The sequence below is a fragment of the Sinocyclocheilus grahami genome, unplaced genomic scaffold, assembly GCF_001515645.1.
Source record: "Sinocyclocheilus grahami isolate Dianchi unplaced genomic scaffold, SAMN03320097.WGS_v1.1 scaffold583.1, whole genome shotgun sequence".
Lineage (NCBI taxonomy): Eukaryota > Metazoa > Chordata > Actinopteri > Cypriniformes > Cyprinidae > Sinocyclocheilus > Sinocyclocheilus grahami.
In genome coordinates, this window is record NW_015505762.1 from 163,201 (window position 1) to 181,868 (window position 18,668).

General features: G+C 38.6%; 1 protein-coding gene across 1 annotated transcript; it reads left to right on the top strand.

Moving 5' to 3' along the window:
* Positions 1–370: 370 nt before the first annotated feature.
* Positions 371–3,601, top strand: LOC107556896 (GDNF family receptor alpha-4). Its single transcript, XM_016240141.1, has 3 exons — positions 371–775; positions 2,839–2,948; positions 3,597–3,601. The coding sequence occupies exons 1-3, from the start codon at positions 444–446 to the stop codon at positions 3,599–3,601; spliced, it is 447 nt and encodes a 148-aa protein (XP_016095627.1). The 5' UTR covers positions 371–443.
* Positions 3,602–18,668: the final 15,067 nt, after the last annotated feature.

An 18,668-nucleotide genomic window follows, 5' to 3' on the forward strand; every position in this document is an offset into this window, starting at 1 on the left:
AAGAAAGGAAAAAGCAAGCAGAGGAAAGAAGCAAGCAAAGAAAGGAAGGAATGATCGACAATCAGCTTATGCCTTATTGGTGGTTATAGGAAATGAAAAAGAAGGGGAAAAGAAGGTTGGAACAGAAGGACCTTTGCCATCTTGCAAAATAGTAATATTTTTTTATGAGATGGGGTTGGTGCATTGCATAATTTTGGCTTCAGGTAGAAAGAATGTTGTGTTGGATGGTAAGTAATGCCACATTTTGCAGTTGTGGTCTGGTATTCTGTGTTATCTTGAGTACAGGCTTCTGTTTCAGCACTGGACAGCGACTGTAGCCACTCCAACTACCTTTTTCGTTTGTACTCCAAAGTAGGCAAGTGTAACTAACATGCTCATCTCTTTATACCCAGGAATCACAAGCTTGCTTCTCTCTCTCCTTCCTTTCAGAGTCTGAGGTGGGCATGACAACAGTGAACCGTTGTTTGGACGCTGCTAAGGCCTGTAATGTGGATGAGACGTGTCAGAAACTACGCACGGAGTACGTGTCGGCGTGCATCGCCCCATCGGCGCGGGCTGGGCCCTGCAACCGAGCACGCTGTTGCAAAGCACTGAGAAAGTTCTTCGACCGTGTGCCGCCAGACTACACACACGAGCTGCTCTTCTGTCCATGCTCTGACACGGCTTGTGCAGAGCGACGGCGCCAGACCATTGTGCCTGCATGCTCTTATGAAGAAAGGGAAAAACCCAATTGCCTGGCACAACTTCGAGTTTGTGAGGCCGACTATGTGTGCAAGTGGGTATTGTGTGTGAAAACGACTGCTACAAATACAATCAAGCTCTTTTGAAGGGCCTGAAGATTGAAACTCTGTGCTCTGTAGAGAGTGATATATAAAGGTGCACAAAGTCATTTTTTCCCATTCAAAACGTTTTAAACCAGAAGAAATGAATATATGTTAGACGTGTTAAAACGATGTAAATTCACATGAGATAAACACTCTGGTCATATCAGTAACCTAAAAAGTGTTATTTTATTAAACAAAAATACTTTGGTTACACTTTATTTTAAGGTGTCCTTGTTACAGTGTAATTATAAATTTAAGTACTGAGTAATATTAATTAACTACATGTACTTAATATATGGTTAGGATTAGGATTTGGTTTAGGGTTACTTGCATGTAATTATGCGTAATTTATTGTTAATATAATACTAAGTACATGTAATGTGTAACAAGAACACCTTAAAATAAAGTGTAACCAATACTTTAATATACTCCATATAAACAATTATTCTTTAGCAATGCCATTTGATTGCAGTATTTTTTTTATAGTGGAACCATTCCAAATAAGTCTTGTCATATCCCATAGATGCAAGGGTGCTCCAAAGCTGCTGAGGGCAGCAAAGAGGCTAATATTGTTGAATAGGAGCCATAGAAACCAACCAATCAAATCAAACCAATCAAAAACCTACTTTATTTCAGTAATCCTTGCTAATGTATTGCAGGTGTGCTGTCCTGTTAAACATAATTAATGCGCGCTCTCACAGTGCTGTACCGGAAACAAACAACGGTACTCAAAGGAATGACGGTACCATTAAACTGGATATGTTTTTTTCCCTTTAGCTGGCTACTAAACATGGTGGCTTTAAATTGCAAAATAAAGCTTGCTAAAAAAAACTGTTGAACCATTCATAATTTTGGGCTCAGTATGATTTTTTAATGCTGGTGAAAAAGTATTTTACGCTCAAAGCTGCATTTATTTGATGAAAATACTGTATAGTAAAAAAATTTATATATATTTAAAAATATTTATTTCTGTGACATTAAAGCTGAGATCAAATTTGTCTTATCAAGTTGAAAACTGTTGAAAACCAATTTAATAGTTGTTCTGCTTGATATTTTTAAGGATTCTGAGAGCTGAATTAATTTTAAATATTTAATGTGTTTTTGCTGAATAAAAGTATGAATTTCTTAAACAAACAAGCAAAAAAACTTACTGACCCCCCAACCTTTTGGCATCCCTTGTGGCATTGCTGAGAATGTAATGCATAATGATTAATGAATTGCTGTCAACAGCTTTTGAAACGCAATAATGCCCAAAATCAAGGTTATACAGTATAGATAGAAGACTGTACATCATAAGCATAATAAAACTATAGGAGGATTTTACACTCCGTTGCTTTATCTGTTCACTACGGATAAACAGAAAACCGTAAATCCAACAAACACACGAGTCTGACAGCTGCAGTCACTCTGCAAGGCTCCGAGTTTGAGTGGTCATATTTGAGCCTCCCTCTTTTCACATCACAAACACAAAGGCCTTCATCGGTCTTTGCCATCGATCAACCATCACGCTTTCACACGCCAAGCGAACACTCTGCTGACACAACACATTACACAAGAGGAGATCACTTACAGCCACAACAGCCAGTTAGCATAAGAAATCAGCAGGGAATGTGGGTAATTCCTCTGAGACTGACCTGGTTAAATGATTGATTGGTCACCAGAGGACTGGCAGAATGTGACCTGCATGTAAATGGTCGCTATCGGCTGAGTTTCCGGTGGCTGAGTATCTGCCAGTTCTCCAGAATTCTGAATTGCAGTTCTGTCTCTGATTAGCAATACGAATGGATTAGAACTGTGTATAGTATATGTAGGGGGGATTGAAAAAGAGAGAAAATGACTGAGAATGGAGTGGAGAGTGTTGGTGTAAAGCTTTCTAAACAGAACAGAAGAGGGCAAAACAGAACAGAGTATGTAGCCCCATAACACAAGGTAGAGGAAAGTGTTTGTGGGAATGCATGTTTCTGAGGGTTTGCTGACTGGCTGGATGATGGATGTGCTGTTGTGGTTCCCTCAGGTCTCGCTGGTCTCAGTTCCAGCACGACTGCCAACCCTCCGAGCTTACTGCCAGCGGCTGCCAGCAAGAAAATTACGGAGCCTGCCTTGTTGCGTACACCGGCCTGATAGGTGAGAACTCTGGGCAATGTAGTTCAACCTGGCTTATCGCATGCACCAGTCAGGGACATTCAAATTATGGGCATTGCAATCTTATCAAGCTTGGCATTACAATCTTATCCACCGACAAGTGAAATTCTAAGAAGAGAAGACCACAGTGACACATACAAGCTCTCAGGGGTTTATTAGACCTTGTCACCAGTTCATGTGATGCATATACTGCAATTACAATCCTCATTACAAACATGTATGACTTCTGCGGAACACAAAAGAAGATATTTTGAAGAATGTTTCAAATGTTTTTGTTCATACATTGACAGTCAGTGGGCTCCAAAGTCATGGGTGTCCAGTCCTGCTCCTGGAAGGCCAACATCCTGCAGAGTTTAGCTTCAACCTGGTCCAACACACATGTCTCAAAAACTCAGGGGTGTAGACATCATTTCAGAAGTGAGGGGGACAAAAATGTCAAATGTAATACCTTTTTTTGTGTGTGTGTGTGTCTAATTGACAGTTAGTTATTTATTTAACTGGCTAAGAAATCAAATACACTGCTGGACAATAACCAATAATATTCTATAATATTATTCCTATATGTTCCTAATGACAATTTTATTATTGGTTTATATACACTACAAACACTTTTTCCCATTTTTATCACAGAATAAGGCGGAATATACAATTGATCGTTTCTACTGTAAAAAATGATATGTCAATTAGCATATCATTATTCATATACTTTATTTATTACCTGGATATGACTTGAAAACACACACACACACACACACACATATTGTCATAATTGTATGTTTATTGTCTTCACGTTTCATCAGTCAAAATGTTTCTGCTTTTTATTCAGCTTAGCTGCGATCAGAGCCGTTGAGCCGGTTGGGGCAAGAAGGGATACAGCTATGGCCAGATTGTCCTACTGGGCATGCACATACACATCAATACTGAACAACAATTAATTACTGTATTTGCATTATAGTAAGGGCAGGGTTTAGGGTTGGGGTATGTGTACACATTAATAAAACACAATCTAATAGGTAGCAAATATAATGTATTGTTATTTTCTGGCTGTAGCTGTATCCCTTCTAGCCACAACCAATAGAGCCCTGGCTGCAATAGCTGGCACGGCACAAATTATTACTTCTATAAGTCTGTTTTGGACTTTCTGCACGAGAGCGCCCTCTAGCGTCGAGTATGAATGAAACATACACTGCATGAGAGTGTTTAGCGCTCTGCAAAGTTCACATCACCTTGTTTTGGATACAAATAAAACTTCAGGTCATGCATAGACTATCTTGTTGCTTTGAATTTAAATCTACAGTTATTCACAGTAGCCCTTGAAAACCTCTATGTCAGGGGTACTTACTGTAAGTTCAGATGCAAAGTGGGCCGCATTTAAACTACATAAATGCGAAGGGCCACAAATTACAATTAGCATTATTAGACTTTATTTAAGACAATATTTGCAGACTTACTGATTTAGAAATACATACGTATAGTTTATTACTTATCTAAGTATTGATTGTCCTTGTCCTATTTAAAATAACACAGAGAATGAAAAAAAATATATATATATATATATATGTATATATACATACGAACAGTATAATGAACAATAAACATACGATGCGGCAATATGGTTTGTCTATGTTATTTAAGCCATCTCTGGTATTTTCATAATAGAAAAGTATTTTTACTGTATAATCCAATGCTAATCGACATAGCCTTTATTGCCATATAGAATATATTATCTGCCTCGTTTATGACAAAAACCGCACATCAGCTCACAAAATGAAGTTATTTCAAACACTCGACTGATGTTATGGAGTAAAATCATGTTATTAAATGTCCTCTTTTGTTGGACAATGCTTCTCTTTTAAGTTGTTTGGGGCATGTTGCTTTTTAATTGCACGTTTGTTACAGAGCTTGCAGAGATCGAGCAGCTTTTACTACTGTGATTGTATTACATTTAATTAAAAAAAATCAAACTGCCTGATATTGTGAGCGCAAATTGTAATAAAAATACATTAATCTTCACCATGATGCGGGCCACAAAATGAATGCAGACGGGCCGCCTGTTGAGTACCTCGGCTCTACGTGAACACACTTGCTGGAAAAAACACACTGCTGGAATGCAATTCCTCATGTCCCCTGGATATTCTACACCCATGGTTTGACTTCACTTTTTATGTCCTTCCCTCCTTAACTTCCCTCCATCTTGTTGACTCGGATGTATGTGATTGGTTATATTTTACGAGTGCCCACTACTGGCAGAATCCTTGTGATGGGTAAATTGGAACGTCCTAAAAGAAACAAGTATGTGTTTAAATCTAAAAAATAATTCATATATATCATACATTAGAGTTGTGACGGTTGGGGATAAATTGCACACGTCACAATTGTGTTGCATTGTGGTATAAGGAGCTGGCTGAAGTGTACATACGAGTTGACTCGCTCCCTCTTGAAATTGAGGGATCAAGGGTCTGTCCATATAAATTTTATGTATTCACTTGACAAAGTAGAGTGCACTTCAAAATGGCATCCGGGATTCCCACGAGGGGAAGTACTTAGGGAAATTTTGCGAAGTTTGTCTAAAAGCAAAATGGAAAACACTCCATATTTGTAGTAGAGGTCCAGAATATCTTGATTAGCTGGTTCATTTAGGGTCGAAGCTAAACGTGACCCTCCAGGACCAGGTTTGGACACCCCTGATTTAAGTTGTTGTTTGATTCTTTGGCTCAGTATGAACTCAGGTACTTTTGGGTCTGATCTGCAGTACATTTGTGTGATCAACTTGTACTACAGCAACTTATCACCACTAGAAACATGTGGTGACGAAAAAAGTAACGATTCATGGTGAGAAGATTCCAGCTTCTGCTAAACTTTTGTTTTAGTACTTTGCAGCATTTGTCTGTGCAGGTATTGCAAAAGATGCAAGAAAAGCAATGTGAGCTGCTCTCCAAAGGCAATTTATTTGGAGACAAGCAGCTATGAGACACATTTCACTATAATAAATGTGACCAGGAGTGTGCAATGATGCAAATTATATGCCATCAGTTAGAGGCTCACTTTTGTTTAGTACCTGAAATCTGATTACAAATGGACTGGTCCAGGCTTTGGTCCAGGCGGCCCACCACATATAGGTATACCATATATATATTATATATATATCCCCCAAAGAAAAGAAGCTAAAAGGTCAAAGTATGATTTCCAATTAATAAAAATAAGTAACAACTGTGCACACTACAACATATAGGCTACTATAATTTAAAATGTTGCCAGTAATCTTCACACTAAGGGACAGCAAAGACCTCCACAAAGAATGCAACCTTTATAAGAATAAGAGAGGAAGGTGGAGAATAAGTTAATAAATTATGATTTTTTTTAAAACACAGTGATTACAGTATCTTTAATATTTAAAGTTAAGTATTTGAATATATTGCAAACTCACAAAATAAAAAATGGTGTGAATATCCCAGCTCATTGTTTTGGATAAGAATAAAACGTCATGTCATATTTAAATCTAGATGTATTCGCATTGGCCCATGGAAACCTCTGTGAACACACTTGACTTGGCCAAAAAAGAGCAAGGGACGAATTTTCGTTTTATTAAAAAGTGTTTACGTATTCTACACTCATGGTGCGCACACGCATTAGGACAGGTTTCCCCTTCATGCGAGCCCGTTATCGAGCTCCTTACCGATTAAACTCCTCTCCTCCTCCTGCCTGTCCCTTTGGCCCGCATCACTCACAGCAGAGCAAGCCTGTTCTTGATAACGCTGCTGTATACATTTCGCAACTGCCGACGACGAGGCACATTTTGCGGCATCCACCTCCAAATTTTTAAGCTACTTTTCCCTGAGCTTTTCAGCACCACCGTTTCGCTTATGTCTGTCCATTTTGAGAGACCGAGAGGAAGGTGGAAGAGAGGTGAAGTGATATTTACAAAGGCGGAGCAAGATCCCTTATCACTCCGTCTATATAATGCTTTGTGATGGGCCGATTCAAGCGAAAGTAACTAAAACATTCATAGTACCGTAGTGGCAAAAACATTTGGAAGAGTTTTGTGCTCATGTTTGCGTTGACTTAAATCCTGAAGCAGCCTGCAGTATTTAATCATGTTAACTGTGTAATTTAATAGTTTCTCAAAGGAATATTTCCTTTCTTAAAGTACAATGACAGATTAAAAAATATATTTTTTTTTACACTTAATTTCAGCACATATGAGAACAACAACATCTGGACACAAAAATCTTTCTCCATTAACAGTCATTCAAAATGACCCATGTGTTCTAATAATTAATAAATAGTAAAAATGAATTAAAAAACATAGAATATTCTAATAATATCAGGATTATTTTCAAGCAACATGTATCTTTAATATTACTTTAATAATGAAATTACATTATATTACTCAGCTTATTTTGCAGTGTGCAAGCAATTTTCTGTAAATGTGTGATACTTCAATTGCCACTATAGGTAAATAATCAGAAGAAAAGCAAAGTGCATGAAATGGTCAAATTATTTGCATTACTAACCAGTGTCGTTATGATTAGGATAATAAATAATAAAATAACAAATACCAGTTTGCAATATCCACAGAATAAGACTGTTTAAGTACAGCTAAAATACTGCTGACACTGGAAGCCTTGCGCATTTAAAGGTGACATATCATGAAAATCTAACAGGTCCCTGGTGCATCTACCAACCAAGGAAACGTGAAAAAGATTAACCCAGTAACTTTGTTTGGGAAGCCTTTTTCTGCAAGCGTCTGACAAAACAAGTGCGTCTAATTTAGCTCCCTTGGTGACGTGGCAAAGGGATCTCATTATAATATTACCGCCCCTTAATCTGTAAATTTACACCCATGACGCTGTCATTTTGATTTCACAAGCGACAACGGTGTACCAGCTCTAATGCCATGGCGAAAGTTTGAGGAAAACATGCTAACTGTTCTGTCTTTGGCTGCACAGATGAGCAATGAACACTATTTAGAGTCCCAGCCTCAGAGGAGACAAGCGAGCAGTGGATTTATTGATTTATTTACTGTATATTGCTGCTGCCACACAGATCTAAAATAAACATGCAATTTATTTCCCAGCAGTTTACCTTCACAGACATAACCGACTGTTTTTGTAACGTAAACTTGTGTGTGAATGAGAACTTAGTCTAGTACTCACATGCTGTGACAGCCGCTTTCTGTCCATGTGCTTCAGATGTGTGCACTCAGAAAACCGTATATCAGAAGTTTAAACTCATATGGTTTAAAACGCATGATTTCAGTGCTATAAGCATGATAATCAGAACCAAAACAGATGTTTTTAGCAGGTCCGAGCTGTAATGGCAGCTCTATTCTGGAAAAGGGGGCGGGGAGCAGCAGCTCATGTGCATTTAAAGAAGCAGGCCCGAAAAACAGTGTTTCTGCTTCCACTCAAAATAGGCATTTTCAAAATGTTATAATAAATTATCTGTGGAGTATTTTGAGCTGAAACTTCACAGACACATTCTGGGGAAACCAGAGACTTATATTACATATTGTAAAAAAGGGCATAATCAGGGGCGGAGCCAGGGGGTGGCTGTGGCCACCACTGACGAAAGCTTGGCCACCTCACTCAAAACTGCAGTTTTTGTCCCTTTTTTCTTGACAAGAAATGCATTTATTAAGATGCGGAACCGCCGTATCAAACGGGAGAAATTTCAGACATGCACTTCAGCTTCACCTCAGCATCAGGAGCGAGTCAAATGAGCGCGAAAAGCTACAGCAGCCAAATGATTCTCCTTTAAGTTACAAATGGCTGCACTCTGAAATTAAGGTAGATAGTACTTTTAATGGTGAAATGCACTTATGCTTTTTTGCTATATTTTTAGCCTGAGCCACAGCTCAGGATGGTCACCAGTGAAGGGATTGTGAAAAAATCAGCCAGTCAACGCGGTCATGAAATAGTTTTTCTGATAAATTAGTCACATGACATTAATGGCAGATAACTGGCTCAAAAAACATTATGTCCAAAACTGAGCATCCATGGACAAAGACATCCTGTGCCAGCTGAGCAACTGCTATCAAAATGAATAGTAAATTTACCAGTAGCTTTGGGTCTGAGTGAGCGATGGGAGGCGGAGCTTATCAAAGTGTCAGTTGCCTCTAAAGTCCTGCAGGGATCAGAGAGAAATCACCACTTCTAAACATTCACCGCAAACTTCCCAGTGTTAGCTGCTGCCATTCACACCTCGATTACTTAGACGTCCATTATTTCATCCTGCCTTTCATCCATGACAGAGAAAGTGAGACAAACCGAGAGTATACTGGAACCAAATGTTGCAAATGTATACTGCATCACTGATGAAATATCTTTGTAATCATTGTCTTCGCTTCCCTATTTCTGAGTCTCTTATCATAACATCCACACATATCCTTTTAGCTGTGATAGAGAGTGGCACTGCGGCTCTACATAGGCCACACACTTATTGTTTGAGATCGATCATTGCATTTACTAACAGATGTGACTCTCAGATTGTCCTGTATGTACAAAATTAGACAAGAATGGAATGGAGCTATAATAAATGTCAAGATTTTATATCACATCTTACTCAGACCGTATATCATTTAAATGCCATTCCAAGAGTGCTAGCATTGTTATGCTAGACATCTAGCATTAGTTGTCAACTAGTGGATCTGTTTATACATCACATATCAACCAAACTCATTCTCATAATTGAATTGTATACTTTAATGAATTCACTGTGGATATAAAATGTGGCTTTCATGAATGGTGTATGAACATGGCTGTATTCTGCTCCTGTGTGAATGTAGCCATTATATTGGTTTGTTTCTCTGCAGTAATTCAGCAACGCTACGAGTGGGCAGCTTCAATTAGCATCAACTCATGGCGTTTTGCTAAACATTCAGAGACTAATCAACTTCACACCATTCACACTCCTCCACATTACTCCACTGCTAACACTCCCCTGATTATGATGTGTTATGACTGTTATGATATGAATGTCGGATAATGAGGGCTTTAGGTGGGCTGGGGTGAAGGCTAACTGACAGAAATTATATTTTTTACAGTAAACTTAAACTCAATGCTTTTCTATAAACCTGCCCCTGCCTTTCAAAATACATTAAGGATGTAGTTATAGAGTCTTTTGTGAGTATAGAGCAGTGATATGTGCTGGACATCTAAAATGAAAGTAAATTCATCTATTTCAATTGATGTTCAAGAAGTTTCCAGGTTAAAGGCCTGTAGGACAACATTTACCAGACACTGACAACAAAAAAGCAGGAAATAACAAGAACATACCAATTAAAACTAATTCACATCAAGGTTTCAGCACATTCAGCTTTTATTTAGATCATGCTTTAGGACCTCAAGAAAGGTAAAAAAAAATTCTGCTGGTGTCGATAAGCAGTCCGAACCTTTTTCTGGTTAAAACTGATCCAAAATAAATTTTTGAGCAAGTACATCCATTGTTCAAAACTATCTCCTTACCTTAGACCGATTCACAACGGTAAGCTTGTAATAATGTGTTGTAATTTGAGTAGTACTGGTAGGTTTCTGTGGGAAATACGAGCTTGATGCCATTCGTTTTTAGCCCTAAACACACTGCACAATTTTCGGCTGTCCCAGACGAAAGATTGGCATCGTGAAACAATAGTGGCTATTTCTGTGATCGTGGCTCCTAATCGGTGGTTCTGTGTCGTATAGTGAGAGAGGTTCAAAGACAGCCGTTGTCACAGTCTTGCGACCAAAGATAGCCTACGATACAGCATGATCATTGCACAGTGTGTTTGCAGGTACGATCTGCGTTTACTGACCAACCAATAAAAATGCGACATGATGGTGCTAAAACATAAAACTGCTTACCTCAAGCTCTTATCCCTTCCTCGTTCACCGCTTCCACTTTTTTTCAGCACACATAAAAATACAACTGCTAAAGCGTGACTCATCATGCTCTTTTTGTTTAGCACTAGCGCATGCTGATGACGTTTTATTCTTTTATAGTAACGTGTGTCGTATCGTACGAGTCAATAGGTGTCGTCATCGTACAGACTACAAACGTCGTAGCCAAGTTCCATGTCGCACAGTGTGACATGCAGTGATCTTATAGGATTGCTAAAATCGTGCAGTGTGTTTTGGGCTTTAGCGTCATTATGTCATGTCTGTATACATAAAGAAATAGGCTAATAACACTAATAATACACAGTAAATACAGGAAGTCATGCAATGCTGAAGTTGTTAAAATGTTAGAATTAAGTATAACAATAATAACAATTTGCACAGTTTGATGTGATATGAGCTAAGAAATCCTTAGATTAAATCACCATTGGTAGCGCAATGTATTGTAATGCAGTTGGTCAGAACAAAAGTGGAAGACATGTTACTTACTTGTTCAGATTACATTTTCTGGTGAAAATTCTTATTTGGGTCATATATTCCAAGACATAGAATCTGTGATTCCAAAGTACAGTATCCACATGGTGCGGTGACTGACAGCCCACCAGACTGTAAAAAAGATGGACGATTTGTCTCCACTTCCTTTCACTATAGAAGAGTGAAGCCAAAACATTCTCAGTATGGCCGCTGTCATCTTGGGAAAATGATGTCATTTGGAGCCATAGTCTGCACAGTAGTGATCATGAGGTGGAGCCGCGGAATCAAAGTCTCGCTCAAACTCATGCAGACCCAATCGCAAGCTCACAGTCATGACGCCACACCCCGTTTTTATAGCATCAAATAGTCAAAAGTAAACTTGTTAGAAAAACGAACACTTGTACATACATCAGTATGATAAGAACTTCCTTAAATTTATGGAAACCATCTTTGGAAAAAATTTATTTGAAGTGTAATTTGATTTAGTTTGTCTCACATCCCATTAGATTACATGGGGGGGGGGGGGTTGGTTTTTTGGGACTGTTATGATATGAATGTCGGATAATGAGGGCTTTAGGTGGGCTGGGGTGAAGGCTAACTGACAGAAATTATATTTTTTACAGTAAACTTAAACTCAATGCTTTTCTATAAACCTGCCCCTGCCTTTCAAAATACATTAAGGATGTAGTTATAGAGTCTTTTGTGAGTATAGAGCAGTGATATGTGCTGGACATCTAAAATGAAAGTAAATTCATCTATTTCAATTGATGTTCAAGAAGTTTCCAGGTTAAAGGCCTGTAGGACAACATTTACCAGACACTGACAACAAAAAAGCAGGAAATAACAAGAACATACCAATTAAAACTAATTCACATCAAGGTTTCAGCACATTCAGCTTTTATTTAGATCATGCTTTAGGACCTCAAGAAAGGTAAAAAAAAATTCTGCTGGTGTCGATAAGCAGTCCGAACCTTTTTCTGGTTAAAACTGATCCAAAATAAATTTTTGAGCAAGTACATCCATTGTTCAAAACTATCTCCTTACCTTAGACCGATTCACAACGGTAAGCTTGTAATAATGTGTTGTAATTTGAGTAGTACTGGTAGGTTTCTGTGGGAAATACGAGCTTGATGCCATTCGTTTTTAGCCCTAAACACACTGCACAATTTTCGGCTGTCCCAGACGAAAGATTGGCATCGTGAAACAATAGTGGCTATTTCTGTGATCGTGGCTCCTAATCGGTGGTTCTGTGTCGTATAGTGAGAGAGGTTCAAAGACAGCCGTTGTCACGGTCTTGCGACCAAAGATAGCCTACGATACAGCATGATCATTGTACAGTGTGTTTGCAGGTACGATCTGCGTTTACTGACCAACCAATAAAAATGCGACATGATGGTGCTAAAACATAAAACTGCTTACCTCAAGCTCTTATCCCTTCCTCGTTCACCGCTTCCACTTTTTTTCAGCACACATAAAAATACAACTGCTAAAGCGTGACTCATCATGCTCTTTTTGTTTAGCACTAGCGCATGCTGATGACGTTTTATTCTTTTATAGTAACGTGTGTCGTATCGTACGAGTCAATAGGTGTCGTCATCGTACAGACTACACACGTCGTAGCCAAGTTCCATGTCGCACAGTGTGACATGCAGTGATCTTATAGGATTGCTAAAATCGTGCAGTGTGTTTTGGGCTTTAGCGTCATTATGTCATGTCTGTATACATAAAGAAATAGGCTAATAACACTAATAATACACAGTAAATACAGGAAGTCATGCAATGCTGAAGTTGTTAAAATGTTAGAATTAAGTATAACAATAATAACAATTTGCACAGTTTGATGTGATATGAGCTAAGAAATCCTTAGATTAAATCACCATTGGTAGCGCAATGTATTGTAATGCAGTTGGTCAGAACAAAAGTGGAAGACATGTTACTTACTTGTTCAGATTACATTTTCTGGTGAAAATTCTTATTTGGGTCATATATTCCAAGACATAGAATCTGTGATTCCAAAGTACAGTATCCACATGGTGCAGTGACTGACAGCCCACCAGACTGTAAAAAAGATGGACGATTTGTCTCCACTTCCGTTCACTATAGAAGAGTGAAGCCAAAACATTCTCAGTATGGCCGCTGTCATCTTGGGAAAATGATGTCATTTGGAGCCATAGTCTGCACAGTAGTGATCATGAGGTGGAGCCGCGGAATCAAAGTCTCGCTCAAACTCATGCAGACCCAATCGCAAGCTCACAGTCATGACGCCACGTGGCTCTCAAATCTGTCCTGGAGTACCCCCAGCCCTCCACATTTTGTATGTCTCCCTCATTTATCACACCTGATTTAACTCATCAGCTCATTAGTGGAGACTGTAAGATCTGAAGTGGGTGTGTCAGATATAGGGAAACATACAAAGTGTGCAGTGCTGGGGAGTACTTTATGGAATGGTTTGAGAACCACTGGCTTAACTTTTCAAGACTCCTGCACATACTCCTCAAAACGTTAGATTCATCCGCGCTGGAGCCGTGCCGGTGCACAACCCACGTAAATATGTAATTCCGCATATAACTGCAATTGCAGGTTTCAAACAGAGATGGCGACAAAGAAGCAACACTTACTGACTGCAGCTTTAAGTTAAAGGTGACATATCATGAAAATCTGACTTTTCCAGGTTTTAAGTGCTATAATCAGGTCCTCAGTGCATCTACCAACCAAGGAAACGTGAAAAAGATTAACCCAGTAACTTTGTTTGGTAAGCCTTTTTCTGCAAGCCTCTGAAAAAACGAGCGCATCTGATTTCGCTCCCTTGGTGACGTGGCAAAGGGATCTCATTAGAATATTACCGCCCCTTAATCTGTAAGTTTTCCACCCACGGCGCCGTCATTTTAATTTCGCAAGCGACAACGGTGTACCAGCTCTAATGCCATGGCGAAAGTTTGAGCAAAACATGCTAACTGTTCTGTCTTTGGCTGCACAGACGAGCACAGAACACTATTTAGAGTCCCAGCCTCAGAGGAGACAACAGAGCAGTGGATTTATTGATTTATTTACTGTATATTGCTGCTGCCACACAGATCTAAAATAAACATGCAATTTATTTCCCAGCAGTTTACCTTCACAGACATAACCGACTGTTTTTTTAACTCATGTGTGTTTTTAATGTTAACTTGTGTGTGAATGAGAACTTAAGTCTAGTACTCACATGCTGTGACAGCCGCTTTCTGTCCGTGTGCTTCAGATGTGTGCACTCAGATAACTCATGTGTGTTTTTAACGTAAACTTGTGAGTGAATGAGAACTTAGTCTAGTACTCACATGCTGTGACCGCCGCTTTCTGTCCGTGTGCTTCAGATGTGTGCACTCAGAAAACTGTATATCAGAAGTTTAAACTCATATGGTTTAAAAAGCATGATTTCAGCGCGATAAACATGATAGTCAGAACCAAAACAGATGTTTTTAGCAGGTACGAGCTGTAATGGCAGCTCTATTCTGGAAAAGGGGGCGGGGAGCAGCAGCTCATTTGCATTTAAAGAAACAGCGTGTTTCTGCTTCCACTTAAAATAGCCATTTTCAAAATGTTGTAATAAATGATCTGTGGAGTATTTTGAGCTGAAACTTCACAGACACATTCTGGGGACACCAGAGACTTATATTACATATTGTAAAAAGGGGCATAATATGTGTCTTTTAAAGTACTAAAATGACAAACGGGGGGGTTTTCTATTTAGTTTTAGACAAACTAAATAGAAATATTAAAAGATATATAATAAAAAGGACAAAAGCACTTAAGATTACAACAATAAACTAAAATTAAATTTAAAATATAAAAATAAAGCTAATTAAAAATATTAAGAAATACTATAACAGTATATAAGTAATGCTAAAATAAATGCTCATAGTCCAGAGCTGCAATATCCATTATAAATATTTATGGCAGGTTGTGGGATGCTTTACAAGGACACTGTACTAATGATATTAAAGAGGCACTATTATACATACAATAAAGTATTCTGTGGAAGTCACTCTCTTTCTCTCTCTAGCTTCATCACCCCTGTAAAATCACAAAGATTAAGCAATTAGTGTTTCAATTAAGAAAGAAAATTCACTCAACCATGCCACTGTTCACCATTCATAAATCTAATCTTCCTTTTTCCCCCACAACCCTTTCCTCAGCACCAGAAAGGAATATCAGACTCAAATATGGAGTTATATCCCGTGCCGTCCTCACAGCTGTGTCTTAATTGAGGCGACTTTTGTGCCACAGTAATTTCAACTGACCTACTAGACAAATGGAAATGAATCAATTCAGATTATTATCATTCATATGGCCTGCACTATAAGTCTGAAATACACCCTATATAGCCAATAAAATGAGGGAAATTGAAGAGGAGTGTGAATGGAAATCCATATTTAGGTTTAATATCAAAGGTAATTTTGCCAGTACATGGGTGACTGTAAAGAATATTTCAAAATGAATACACACGGGTGTTTTAGTACAGGTAAGATTTGCTTTAAACATCAAGATACAAGTAATCAAACTTCTTTCAAACCCACACGCACAGAGGCACACTCAAGCACACACTCCATTTTATGCATCCAATATTTCCCAAGGGAAAACACACTGAACGAAAATAAAAGATAAGAAAGAAAATGGAAGACTTGGGCAAAGAAATAAGGACGAATGCCAAGCCGTTAAGAAACACAAGTGTTTTTTTTATAAGTTCTGGAGGGCAGGATTAGCCGATTGGTAATATAGGGATATTCTACTATATAAACAAACTATATTTAGAGCATGAATCAGATAATGGAGTTTATGATCCTGAATGCTGTTCTGCCAACATTTATGCTGCATAATTTATATATAAGCCAGTCCTCTCTGGTTCCCCCAAGTGTGTTTTGTTGTTGTTATTGTAAGAAAGCATGTTGATGAATTCCAAACCCATTTTGAAAGAGACACACGTCTGGAACAGAAAGCCAACTGAGGCATGACTGCCTTCCAGACGTGTTCATCTGCAGGGCTGTGAATCTGACTCTCTCCCCTCCTTTCAAACAGAGAACGCCATCCTGGCTTTCGGGAACGACACAGACCTGAAATCTGCGACCAACCAAGCTCCAGGCTCCAACACGAACACTTACAACCCGATCTTAGTTACCAGCACCGAGACCACCATTACCACCATTGGTTCTGGCATGCAGACCGAGCAGAACATCTTGCGTCCACAGATGCCCACACAGGTACAGGCCTTTATCCTGGTCCATCTGAGTGCCAGTATGCATTTTAGGACCTTTTGAAAATCTAACTCGCTGTGTTCCTGCTAGATTTCAAACCGGGCAAAACCGATCATTCATGTTGCCTATTCATTCACGTCAGAGCTTTCTTGTGAGCGAACACAGATTTGCATTGTGTATGACATTGCATACATATTGTGTTGCAAAAATTACTTAAAATCCGTTCTGACTGTCCAGACTGTAACGCATTTGGAAAAATGTATACTGTTTTAATCGGATTTCAAATCACATATGGATATGGTTTGGGTTTGTAAAAATTGGATTTCTTCTTCTTTTTTTTTTTTGCTGTTCAGAGTGCAAACAGCTAAATGGATTGGAGTCAGATATGCTTTTCATGTCTGTCAGAACAAAGCCATAGATGTGTGTTATAGTCTCCCTACTGAAAGAAACAGTGTAAACCAGCCTACATGATTACTGTTGTCTGTTTCCCTGCCTGGCCAAGCTTACCACAATAGTCTGGTTTTGTGATTTTAGAGGGGATTTGTCAGATGGTCTGGACCAGACTGGAAGACCAGCTATGACCAGCTGTATACTGCCTTGTTGTTTTGTAATGCAGTGGTTCTTAATTGGTTTCAATCAGGATCCAGATTTTACATTGAACTTTAAGTGGTGATTACAACACGATGCCAAAATTGTTTATTATTTAAAATAGAATTTTGAAAGTTTCATGCTCTCAGAAACCAATCATTCACTCAACAAAGCCTGTATTTATAATCAGGCACACATTCTTTTCTTTTTCATATTTTTTCACGGCTTTTGAGGATGAAACATCACATAACCTAACACTACTGCGATCACTAAGATTATTTTCTAAAAGAAATGTATAATTTTTTTCCAGATTTCTGTTTCATATAAATTATATTCTTTTGAACTTTCTATTCATCAAAGAATCCTGAAAAAATCTGAAAAAACATTTTCCACAAAATATATAAATCCACATATTAGAGTGATTTCTTAAGGATTACGTGACACTGAAGTCTGGATTAATGGTGGCTGAAAATTCAGCTTTGCCTTCTCAGGAATAAATTACATTTAAAAGATATTAAAATAGTTATCGGTTATTTTAAATTGTAATGATATTTCACATTACTTATGTTTTTTAATCAAATAAATGTTGTGAGACTTTTAGCAAAAGACATGGGAATCTTCGTTATCTTTCTTTTAAAAGTTGAGAAGTCTGTTCATATGTTTTATTACTATACACACTACTGGTCCATTAGAGATGAATCCATTTAGTACTGTATCTGTCTGTGATGTGATACCAATAAAAGACAGAACCAAGAAAGAAATGATGAGATGATAAAACAGATCTCACTTGCTCTTTTTGTTCTGCAGATGAACGAGAGAGACAGACTGTGGGGCGACTCCACGCTCCCGTCCCCTGATCTCTATGACGCCAGTCCTGCAGCGGCCCACCTGGCCATGGTAATGTGGCTCCTCCCCTTCCTGCTGCTGGCTCTCTAACTTTAAAATCAAGCAACTAATCAAAGCACCACAGAACTGAGACAGCGTGCGTGTATTCATGAGTTTCAACTTCCGCATCACAATAACTCATTCGGGGAGGACACAAAAACCGCCAAACTCTCTAAATATATCAAACCCTGCTCCATTCCTCAATGCAACATAGTGATTCATTGTCTGGGTGTTCACAATGACTGATTTCAAGAGTTTAAATAATTGTGCGTGTCTCTCTGTCTTAATTTGAACTGAAGATGTTGCCCGTGTAAGATAAAACCCCCTCTCTTCAAAGCGAGTGACTGAAAGGTAGTCGACGGGTGGCTGAGTCATGACACACACACAAAAAAAAACTAAATTCTACCTGTTCATCATCCATATTTTAATATCTATTTTTCCCCAGCTCTCTCAAATGGACGGTGTTGGTACGTGTGCTGTATATTCACCCGGATAGAAGTGTGTTTTGCGATGTTTGCTTGAAGAAGCACAAGAACAAGCGTTAAGAGAAAGGAAACTGATGTAATGCACTAAAAGTGTCTGCGATGAGAGCTCTTTCAGTGGGTTACTGAGACGGTCTTTATTTTTGTAATGTGGCTGTATTGTTTAGATGT

Bases quoted from the DNA above. Each gene is read 5' to 3' on its own strand.
- LOC107556896 (XM_016240141.1), top strand. From the start codon at position 444: ATGACAACAGTGAACCGTTGTTTGGACGCTGCTAAGGCCTGTAATGTG. The intron at 776-2,838 runs GTGGGTATTGTG...TGGTTCCCTCAG, and splicing joins GAGGCCGACTATGTGTGCAA to GTCTCGCTGGTCTCAGTTCC.